We start from the raw sequence: 11840 nt of genomic DNA, 5'->3' as shown, positions 1-11840 counted from the left end.
ACCGGAGTACCCGGAGGAAACCCACGCAGACACGGGGAGAACATGCAAACTCCACACAGAAACGACCCTGGTCACCCAGCCGGGAATCAAACCCAGGCCATTCTTGCTGTGAGGCGACAGCGCTACCCACTGCGCCACCGTGCCGCCCGCAACACATTAACCCCATTCTTAAATCCTTACACTGTCTAGCAGTCTATTACAGAACTGAGTTTGAGGTATTACTACTGGTCTATAAATTGCCTAATGGTCTGGGACCAGCGTATTTATCTGATATGCTGCAGTGATATGCGCTGAGCAGAACTCTCATTATGAACTAGTCTGTTAGTCTTGCCGAAGGTGAAGACTAAACATGGAGAAGCAGCGTTTAGCTACTAGGCTGCTCTTAAATGTGATCAGTTGACAAAGAGCATCAGAAGAGCCCCAACACTGGACACTTTTAAATCCATGTTTAAAACATTCCTATCTGAGCAGTTTTCAGCTCAGTTTAAAACACTTAGCTCTACAGCACTTTATCATTCTTATTTCATTTTTAGTTTGATTTTTAATTTGAATGAATCTTCTCTTTGTAAAATTGTTCGATTTCAAATTATAATTTGATTCATTTCTGTATTCCATCATCTGTATAGCAATCTGAATGACCACAGTGTATGAAATGTTTTATATAAATAAACTTGCCTTGTCTTGCCTCTCTCCTCATTTAAACAGAGAGGAGTCTGGTCTTGTACGACAGGAAATAACTGCCCTGCAGCATTTCCAAGATGGTTGCTGAGTGAACAGACTTTCCTACAAGGACTTCTGTAAAAACACCCATACCAACACCACACACACTACCATTCAGTGACCATGTTAGTGTCAGTGCTGTGCTGAGAATGGTCCACCTCTCATATAATATCAGGCCAGTGGTGGCCCTATGGTGGTCAGTTGGCTGATAGATTGTACAATGTACAAAGTGAACTTATATGATAGGTGTTTCTGATAAAATGACCGATGACTGTAGATAGTGTTTCTAATAAACTGTTAACTCAGTGTAGTTTGCTTTCTTGAGAGCATGCTTGTTCTTGTAAAATCTGTGATGAACAAGATAATTGTGCCCCTGCCCTCCCTTTCCTGGTGATTGCTCAATCATGGATTTTCATGTTCTGGTCCAACGTCTAAATCGGTTGTGGAGACATGTGATCAGGAGGGCTGGCTCTGGCCTGCGTAAACTATTTAAAACCAGAACATGAAGGAGTTGGACTCAAACCAGGAGTGAAATCAAAGCTCTGAAACAAGTGTCTACTTGTGCTGAATAGCATCCAAGGTGAGTTCCTTTGGCAGGTACATGCAACCAATATTGACATCTTTAAGTCTGTTGAGATGTTGAGTTCTTTTAAGTAGTTTTAAGAATGCTTTCACTATTTTCTTTCATACTGATGTTGATGTTGAATGAAATGTCATTGTATCTCTTTGTTTTCATTGTTAAACATCTTTAGCCATAACTTATGTCTTTATTCATATGTAGTAACACAGTAACATCCTTACTGGCTCCTCACTGTTTTGTGTGTGTAACAAAATATATGAAAAATGCTCTTGTCTTCTGCAGAATAATGAAGCCCCTGCTTGTGACTCTCCTTCTTGCCATGCTGTTGATGAGTGGTGAGTGTTGAAGGTGCCACTTAAAAGAAAAGCCTGTTTCACATTTATAAGCAACATCATGTCCATCAATCACAACCAGAAACCTTGTAAAAAAACTACTGTTTGCAAACTGCAATCATTCTTAATGTTGTATGATGTTCACTACTTTGAATACGTCTTAGGCCACTTTAGAAAATCATATGTAAAGTTGTTTTCTGGGCAGTAAGTGTAGTTAAATAAATAAATAAATAAATAAAAAGACATTGTGATTTTGATAGCTTACATAATTGTTTATTTGCATGTACTGTAATGTTACATAATGTTTTTACAGGTGAAAAAAACACACTACAAGGGTTTTAACAATTTTCATGGCCAGCCTAATGCTACATTCGACTAACGCTCATAGCTCAGATTTTCTGAACTCTAGGATAATTTCTGACCTCTAGGACCAACTTGGAAAAACCAAAAAAAGCATCCCATCAGCTGGGAATGTCTGCTCGGAAAGTCTGGCATGTGATGTCATATCAATACAGCTGTTGACACTGTCATCAGTAATAAAGTACTTTTAACTGAGATGACAGTAATGTTCGCTTTTGATGGTGTAAGATACATCAGAGTTGTTGATTCTTTTTATAACATTGACCATAATGTTCACTGTTTTGAGAAGGTAAATACAGCATTGATGTTAAAGTTGTCACTCACATCACTACTGTTAGCTGGTAAATCACCTTCATGCAGGAATACTAGTTTTTTCCTACTTTGGAGCTTAAACGTAGTGTTGGAAAATTCCAAACTCTGACTTCCCACGAAGTTATGAGGAATGCAGCCTAAGAATTTTCACACAATTTTGCATAATTACTGTTTATTTGCTGAATGTAACAAATTAAAAAAAAACATAAAATGTGGTCTGTGCAAAAGTTATGTCTCATTTTATATTTTTAAGTTGTATTTTTACAACAAGTTAAACTAAGGAAATGAACCAAAATCATGCACAAAATGTACAGGAGTTTGTGTTAACCTCTTTTCACTTAGAAAATCAACAAAACATAATTTAGCCATTTTGCATACTACTATCTTTTTATATTAATATTTGTATTTTTGTTCCATTTGATACTATTAATGATGCTCATATGTTGTTTTAGTGCACCTTTTAATACATTTTATATTTTATTTACTGTTGCCTTATTGGGTTGGACAAAATGAAATTGACAGTTTTGATTCGTTTAAAAAACGTTAACTGTTCCTGAGTGCTGTGCTCCTCACTCTGTTGCAGGTTCTGCCCCTCTGTGTGTAAAGGGAAACCACAAGTGAATGCCCATGACCTTTGACACTTAAGAGGGCACTGCATTAAAAACCTGCATGTTTCTGTGATGGATATCACCACGTGGGTTCAGGAATACTTTGAAAAACCACTGTCATAACTTGCACATGTGTATAAGCACCATTAATGCTGAACGCATTTTGGAACAACATGTGCTGCCTTCCAGATGATGTCTTTTTCAAAGACATTCATGTTCATTTGAACATGACTATACCAAGCCACATTCTGCACATGTCACAAAAGCATGGCTGCGTATTCAGAGTGTGGGTGCTAGACTGACCTGCCTGCAGTCCAGAACTGTCTCCCAGGATCCCAATGTGTCACAATGTGACTTATTAAGCTCAAAATACTACAACAGCCATACAATTGCACAGCTGAAGACTTGTATAACAGACAAATGACAAAAATTCCACTTTCAAAACTGGATCAGTTGGTGTCTTCAGTCTCCAAGTGATTATTAAGTGTTGTTAAAAGGTGGTGATGTAACACAGGGGTAAGCATGCTCCTGTCACAACTTTTTGAAATGTGTTGCTGGCATCAAATTTGGAATGAACATATCTTTACAAAAACACTGAAGTTTAAAAGGTAAAACATCAAATATTGTGTTTTTTGTACTGTTTTCTATTCAATACAGGTCAAACAGAATTTACTAGTCAGTGTTTTCTGTTTTATTGGCATTTTACACACTGTCCCAGCTTTTTTGGAATTGGGGTTGTAATATTTATTTCTTTAGCACATTTAAAACAACTTCCATTGCACCAAAGGGCTTTACACAAAAGAAATCATATGAGGTCAAAATGAAAAGGGAGAAGAAACAAGATAAAACAATGAGGGAAAAACAACAGACAACGTTCATCCCAGGAAAAAGGTTAGATGCTTAAAAACAAGGAAGAAGGGAAACACAAGACAAAACATTCACATCAGATGATGTCAGATATTCTAATAGCCAAACAATATAAGTATGTGTCCAGATTAAGGACTGTAGGGAAGACACACACCTGATCACAGTAGGGAGACAGCTCTATAGCATTGGGCCTGCTATTGAGAGAATCCAGTCACCCTTTTTCTTTGATTGAGGCCCGTTAAGAGAAGCTGATTTGAGGATCTCAGGGGTCTTGATAGTATATGACTCTTAAACAAGTCTGATATATAAATGGGGGGCCAGTTCGTTCAATGCTTTAAAAACCCACAATAAAATCATTTTAACAAATAATCGAGTAAAAGAAAAACAATACAAATGGACTTAACTGAACAATAAAATATCATACAGAGCCTTAAAGATACTTTATTGGAAAAAATCACTAGGAATAACTACACTCTAAAAACTGATGTGTTTATCAGACTCTGTTTCTGTAAAAGAGAACAGTATGAGAATTTAAAATATGCATCATCGTCATCATCACCATCCAAACTGCTGATCTGATCACTGCAAGTTCATCAAGAAGATGAATTTTAATCTCTCTCTAATGATGACAGTTCTATCCAAGTATTACTTGTTTACTGAGACCTGAGCTGACTAATAAATGTGTTTCTTCTCTATTTCTCCTCAGTTTCCTATTTCAGGAGGTGCATCCGCATGTCTGACTGCCTCATCTTGCAGGCCAGTCCTTACATTAACGCCCTTTGCTGTAAGACTGACCTTTGCAACTAGGTCACAAAGAGTGGACCATGCTTGAAAATGGCAACTAACAAATTCATCAAAATTGTAGATTTAGTAATAAAATCTGATCTGCTTATGATTTAAATGGCTGTGACTTTGCAATTTTTATGCATTCAGCAACAGCATAAGCAAAATGTGCATGATTACCTAACTGAGTGTTCCAAATGAGGCTAAATGAATATTTCAAAATACAAAAACACCTGAACTAATAAAAAACTTCCAATTTATTACTACTATTATTACTACTACTACTGCTAATAATAATAATTATAATAATTATAATAATAATAATAATAATGAGCGAAGTACTTATTCGACTTTCTTAAATCAATGCAATTGAATTGCAGGCCATTCCTTTCATCAATGTCCGATGCTGTCAAATCAGTGTATCATGATGTGTTGATGTATTTTTATTCCAAACAATTCTGCATTTCCCTGCTCTCCTATTCTACTTGTGCTCTGATCACTTTATCTTACTTTATCTAGCTGAGATTTTTCAATTGTCTCACATAAACTCATCTCCTGTGCATTAACAATTTTATGCCAGAATGAACTGATGGGAACATAAAAGTCTGTGGACATGAGCATTTGATTCAGCTTCAAAAGCCTTTTATTTTTGGAAAACAGCCTAAAATATAAATATGTCACACTTTTCCAACTCAGCTAATCCACTTTATCAGAATTAGGATCCAAAATACAGTTTTCACTGTGATATCCCTCATCATCTGCCAGGCTGTTTACTATTGCCAAGCACACCAATGGCTTCCTCTTAATGAAGTAATAAGCAGTTACCCCAGCAGAGCACAATACTGATTTCCTGTCTGTTGAAGGGTTTCATTAGTTTTTATGCAACCTAATTCACAACATCATGTCCTAACAGTCAAACACAATAAACTGACACTCTCAACTTTCTTACACTCAATTTCTGATATTCACATGCATTTGTGATGGAACAATATGAAACATGAAACATGAAAGGGTAAGAAAATGTAAAAAAATGTTGAAACTGTTAGAACGGTGTGTTTGTCTTTTTTCAAAACAAAACCTTAGAAAAATAGGGCCACGTTTATGCTGGATGTTAGATACTGGAACTTTGCTGTGAGAATTTGATTGTACCACAAGAGCACTAATGAGGTCAGGTACTGATGTTCGATGATCAGTTCTGGGTCACAAACCCCACTTCATCTCATCCCAAAGGTCCACTCACTCCAGCGGAGCAGTTTAGCTGCTCCTCAGCCCAGTGCTGGGGAATTTTATACCCCTCTAGCCAACACTTGACATTGGGCATGGTGACATTAGGCTAATATTCAGCTGCTCTAGAGCATCCAATTGTATTGGCAGTGCTTTTCTAAGGTGATCATACAAGCTGTTTGTGCACAATTGAACACCTGTGTCAGCAAGTAGCTGAATTCACTAATATGACTGCATATTCTTGGACATTTAGTTTATATTTAATACATATGGGACATATTATTATTACATATAGGTACTTACATATATAATGCACATGGGGCTTTTTTATGACCCCATGTCAACATAAATTTGTATGATATAAAAAAGGTGTGTGTGTGTGTGTGTGTGTAATCGAGCTAAATAAACTTTGTATGAATCAGTGCTTTGTTTCAGGTTTGGCTTTGGAATTTACCACCGTTTGTCTTATGAAGCAATGTTTACATGAAAGATCTGATGTTACAAACCCCGTGTAGTGAGAAAGCTGATGTCAGAAATAGTTGGCCTGAAGCCTGAAGCCTGTAACCTGGACATGAAACCTAGAACCTGGTGTCTGAATAAATCCACTGTCAGACATCACCTCCATCACTGTTTGGAAGAGATCCACAAAAGAAGCCTTTTCCTAAAAGCAAGCCACAAAATGCAGCACCTGAACTTTACAGAAGGTCATTGGAACTACAAATGCCATTGTTGAGATGTGGTAAGATGAGACAAAAATGGACCTTTTTGGTCATGATCATCATGATTGCACGATTGGCGACTGCATACAATGAAAAGCAGCTGATACCCACTGTCAAATATGGTGGTGGATCATTGCTGTTAATGGTCCAGGAGCTCTGGTCGAATCAAACCTTTTAGCAAGACACTGACTCCGAATAAACATCAAAATCCACCCAGAAATGGACCACCCACTGAGCACATATTCATTGTTTGGTGGGTCGTTATTGATTTGAGTTTTTACACACTGTATACATTTTTTGGCCACTTTGTTAGAAAACATTACATGTGGGTGTACAGTTAGAGACAACATCTCTTTTTTCTATGTACAACTTGTGTTAGTCATCCTTTAGTCCTTTATCAGGGGTCAGACCATAGGACTGCTGGTTTTGGTCAACCTAGTAGTGTAAGTGAAGTGTGTAAAAACATGCATACCAACAACACACACTACCTTTCAGTGACCATGTTGGTGTCACTGCTGTGCAGAGAATAGTCCACCAATCAAATAATATCTGACCAGTGGTGGTCCTGTAGTGGTTGGTTGGCTGACAGATTCTACAGCTTATAAAGTGAACCTTATATGGAAGGTGTTTCTGTTGAAATGGCCAATGACTGTACATACATGGTCAGTGTTTCTAATAAACTGTCAACTCTTAAAAAAACATGAGTGACTCATCATGAAAAATGCAATACTTCAAGCATAATAGAAGTTCTGCCTTAAACATCCACAGGAAATATTAAAAGTAGCTTGATAATTTACTCAGCATTTCTTTATACCATGTAACAGTGTTGATTAACACTAGATTCGGAATTATGTTATTATCTTAAGAAATCTTGTTTCCTTTTCTTAGTGATCATGTTTCTTTTAGAAGTAGAATTGTTCGAGGTTTCATGTAGCTTTATGTCACCACTGTGTGAAATCAAAGTACTTCAAATATAATAGACTCTATGTTCATTAGTTTCTGGGAATATCTACCGTTAAAACAGTGATAATGCTTATCCATGAAATTGCATGCTTATAATGTTCTTTTGCCTAATGCCATGCAACCTCTGGAAAATGTATGTATGTAAAGTTATTTTGTGATGAATTTGTGCAAATACCTAAACAAAGAGATTGCATATTCATGAGCTCCACCCACAAGAGGTCTGTTCATATAAGGACAGATAGACAAAGAAGGAGAGAGGGAGAGAGAGAGAGAGAGAGATAAGTAACTGCCAAGAAAGGACAGGCAAGCCCTCCCTCCTTTGCACTTTAAATCTGCAGATTTTTTTATTTTTGTTTCGTGTCTCAGTTTGTCGTGTCTTCATTGGTTTTCTTTGCTTATTTTTAGTCACACAGTAATCCGACAGAAGTGCCATCATTAGACTTGAATAGTCTAACTCAGCTGTGTTTGTTTTCAAGTTCCGTCAATTCATTTTGAAAGTCCTGATTGGCCAACGACAGGTCATTGCAAAATTTCCAAGCATAGTTTAAGAGGTACGGACAGAAGTAAACCAGCAGCCTCACTTCACCAGCATCTGCTGAAGAACTGGAGTCTGCCATTCTCACGAGAGGTCAACACAAGCCAGCCACGCGGTTCACCGTGCTCATTTGTCCAGGCCGGATTCTGTGGTGTTTCTAGGGTAACGTCCCTGAGGACTCTGCTGTGATCCAAGGACCCTCGTCTAACCAGTGTGCAGGCCTGCAGCTCTCCTCCTCAGGCTTCAACGCTCTAAGGCACACTTTCATTTCTTCTCTATATGATTCAGTCTCGGTGTTGTGTTACTCTGCCCCCCCTTTTAATTAAAACTGAGGTCAGTCATTTTGCTAGCATTGATATTCATTCTGTGTACCGCTCAAACGCCATAAAATAACTCTTTTTGAGTCTCAGCTAACTACAGTATGTTCATCTGGTGAACCTCATAGTCTCTAGTTTGTCTCTGCGTACCAATTAATCTAGTATTTAGTGCCTATTAATAAATGACCCATTATTAAAGTTATCACTTGTTGGGTGTGTGTGTAATTATCACAATCTGATCAACTGATCCCTGGCTACAGGAACCCTGACCTGAGATGAATGAAATGTCATTGCATCTCTTAGTTTTCATTGTGAAAGTTCTGTACCCATAACTTATGTCTTTGTTTGTATGTAGTAACAGAGTAACATCCTCACTGATTTGTTTATGCATTAAAATGTGAAGAAAAATGCTCCTTTCTGCTGCAGAATAATGAAGACCCTGCTTGTGACTCTCCTTCTTGCCATGCTGTTGATGAGTGGTGAGTGTTGAAGGTTTCACTTCAGTTAAAAGAAAAGACAGTTTCACACTTATAAGCACCATCACATCCATCATTCCCAACCAGAATCCTTATGAAAAAAATACTATTTGCAAACTGCAATCATTCTGTATGTTATATGATGTTCAGCACTGTGCAAAAGTCTTAGGCCACTTTAGTAAATCATATGTAAAGTTGTTCATTTGGCCTGTGAGTATAGGAAAATAAATAATTAGTAAAAATGTATATATAATATATTTATATAATTATAAAATTTGATCACTGATCTGATCTGATCACTTAACCATTTTAAGACCTCTCAACATAGTCTAATCTTTACAGTTACCTCCTTCCTTTATTAATTTAAATCAGGTGTGATGCTGATGGAATTTAATGAGTGCAGACAATGACTGGAAAACGCAGAGACGTCAGGAACCAAACCTGAGCTCAATCACTTTTGTGTAAACAAGAAATTCTTGGTACTCTGTTTTGCGGTTTACGTTCATATGCATGTACTGTAACAGTAAATGACGTCATATCAACGTGGCTGCTCACATTGTCATCAGTAATAAAGTATTTCTGTACTTGTAACTGAGATTACAGTAGTATTTGCTTTAGATCGTCAGAATTGCTCAATTTTAGAAGATTCATTTTCAAGTTCATTGTATAACATTGACCATAAAGTTTGCTGTTTTGGGAAGGTAAATACATCATGGATGTTAAAGTTGTCACATCACTACTGTTAGCTTGTTGCCAACTCGCCTTCACAGAGAAGTACAAGGTTTTCCTACTTCAGAGCGCAAAAAGTGTTAGACAATTTCAAGCTCTGACCTCCCACATCTGAGTTAAGAGAAATACAGCCTAAGACGTAGCACCATTTTGCACAGTGACTGTTTTTGCACAGTGACTGTTTATTTGCTGAATTTTACATATTGAAAAATAAAAACATAAAATGTGGCCTGTGCAAAAGTTATGGCACCTTTTCTATTCTAAAAGTTTTGCAATGTGTTAAACTATCATACACAGAATGTCTGTAGAGGATAACTTATTTTCACTTATAAAAGCAACAAAATGTAATTCAACCAGGGTTTTACAAACTTCTGCATACAGCTGTATTTTTAATGTTTTTATTTTTGTTCCTGTTGATACTACTAATGATGTCCCTATGTTGTTTGATGGACCTTTTTATAGACTTTATATTTTATTTACAATTACCTTATTGGGTCATTGGGTGCCCTAAAGGTGCTTATAAATAAGTCTTATAAATAAAAGTCAAGTTTTGATGCATGTCTAAAAAAAGGCTGACAGTTCCTGAGTGTTGTGGTCCTCACTCTGTTGCAGGTTCTGCCCTGAAATGTAACCGCTGTGTTCCGCGTCCTGGGGGCCGTTGCACTACCACCATGGAAACCTGCGGCTTTAAGCAAGACGCCTGTGTCTCCGGGATGTTCACAAAATACCCCTGTAAGTCTCTTCTTCTACCTCATCCCTCAGCTACGTCTGCTCCCAGTTTGCATGTCAACATACCAGAGGAGACACTGTCAAAAGACTAAAATTATTACTAGGAAAGACTCATCATACTTCAGTGTATAGAAACCCTGATGAGCCCACAAGATTTTATACATTTACAAACTATGAAATCTTTTGAAAGGCTTTAAAAAGACTTTTAAAGACTTTAAAAACTATACTGGGCAAAAAAGCCAGAAGATTTCTTTATCAGGATCTGGAAAGCAGTTGGAGAATTCGAATAAGCATCATCATCATCGTGCAAACTAACAGCTGATCACTGCCAGTTCATCAACACTCAAAAAATGATGGTTTTAGCTAAAAATGTTCTGCCAAGTGGTTCCACACAACTGTGTTAAGTAGCCTTCAGGATGCTCAAATGAGCAGCATGTACTCAATGTGGTTGTGTTTTACTAATTAAAGTAGAAAAAGAACAAAGTTAATAGCTTTACGTTGGATCTACATAAGTTACAGAATAAATTAATGTTGTGCTACTGAGCTGTTGTAGAAATACACTCAGCAGTCGGTTACATGGTAACTCACTCACACAGCTAACAACAACATGTCTGAGTGTACTGGGATTTGAACTGACTATTAAAAGTGTTTCTACTCTTTTTCTCTTCAGTTACCCATTTCAGGAGGTGCATCAGTCTGTCTGACTGCCTCATCATGCAGGCCACCCCTACAATCAAAGCCCGCTGCTGTCAGACTGATCGTTGCAACTAGGTCACCGAGAGTGGATCACGACTGAAAATGCCAAACAGCAAATTCATCAAGATTCAGTAATAAAATCTGATCTGCTTATGATTCAAATGGCTGTGACTTTGTTATTATTTTAAAGCATTCAGCAACAGTAATATAATATACAATAATAACAATAATAATAATAATATGCAAAGTGCTTTACTGCAGCATAAACACACCACATAAAACAGCATTCTGCATTAAAAATCACAGTTGAATGAAAGGTACAATAATAGTAATACAAAACAATTAAATAGAAATTTAAATCAATTCACACTGAAATTAAATGGAGAAATAAAATGTGCTTATCAAGGGGGTCTGATATGGAAGTCATGCACAATTTTGTGTAATGTGTAAATGAACATTGCAGAACTGAATCACTGTCACAGACTCCACCTCCCATTTGGCTCCTTAGTCCTGATTGGCTCTTTCTGCTCACTTATAATCACATACCTGCTTTTTGTTTATGACTAACTTTTTTTTTACTTTACTGAATAGACTAATATTATCTATATTAAATAATACTAAATGCCTGTCATTGCTATTGTAACACAATCTTGCATCTCCATCATGGTAACTCTGCAAGGGAAATTTTTAAAAATCATCATTTTTGATGAACGTCAATGTAACAAGATTTTATGGCAAATAATTTTTGGACCATTTCTCTTAAACCATTCATCAAATTTTAACTCAATGTAAAGTGCAGCTGGTATTTGCAAATGATGTAAAACAATATATTGGTGATGCAATATTAGTATTATTATTATTATTATTATTATATATAATAATAATAGCAA

At 36.8% G+C, this 11840-nt stretch overlaps 1 protein-coding gene and 1 long non-coding RNA gene across 2 annotated transcripts; both read left to right on the top strand.

The window, feature by feature from the left end:
* The first annotated feature begins 686 nt into the window (after nt 1-686).
* On the top strand, nt 687-2932 carry LOC118797391. Its single transcript, XR_005005935.1, has 3 exons — nt 687-1300; nt 1583-1635; nt 2888-2932. It is a non-coding gene; the product is annotated as an uncharacterized LOC118797391 (long non-coding RNA).
* Nucleotides 2933-7729: 4797 nt separating this feature from the next.
* Nucleotides 7730-11112, top strand: LOC118797068 (cytotoxin 8-like). The gene is made up of 4 exons (XM_036556288.1): nt 7730-8259; nt 8747-8799; nt 10138-10257; nt 10925-11112. Exons 2-4 carry the CDS (start codon nt 8751-8753, stop codon nt 11023-11025), a joined length of 270 nt encoding a protein of 89 aa, XP_036412181.1. The 5' UTR covers nt 7730-8259; nt 8747-8750; the 3' UTR covers nt 11026-11112.
* The last annotated feature ends 728 nt before the right edge of the window (nt 11113-11840 follow it).

The sequence above is a fragment of the Colossoma macropomum genome, unplaced genomic scaffold (assembly GCF_904425465.1).
Source record: "Colossoma macropomum unplaced genomic scaffold, Colossoma_macropomum, whole genome shotgun sequence".
In the NCBI taxonomy this organism is placed as follows: domain Eukaryota; kingdom Metazoa; phylum Chordata; class Actinopteri; order Characiformes; family Serrasalmidae; genus Colossoma; species Colossoma macropomum.
Note: the sequence above shows the minus strand (reverse complement) of the source record. Positions and strands in the feature narration are given on the sequence as shown.

Bases quoted from the DNA above. Each gene is read 5' to 3' on its own strand.
- LOC118797068 (XM_036556288.1), top strand. From the start codon at position 8,751: ATGAAGACCCTGCTTGTGACTCTCCTTCTTGCCATGCTGTTGATGAGT. The intron at 8,800-10,137 runs GTGAGTGTTGAA...ACTCTGTTGCAG, and splicing joins TGCCATGCTGTTGATGAGTG to GTTCTGCCCTGAAATGTAAC. The intron at 10,258-10,924 runs GTAAGTCTCTTC...TTTTCTCTTCAG, and splicing joins GATGTTCACAAAATACCCCT to TTACCCATTTCAGGAGGTGC.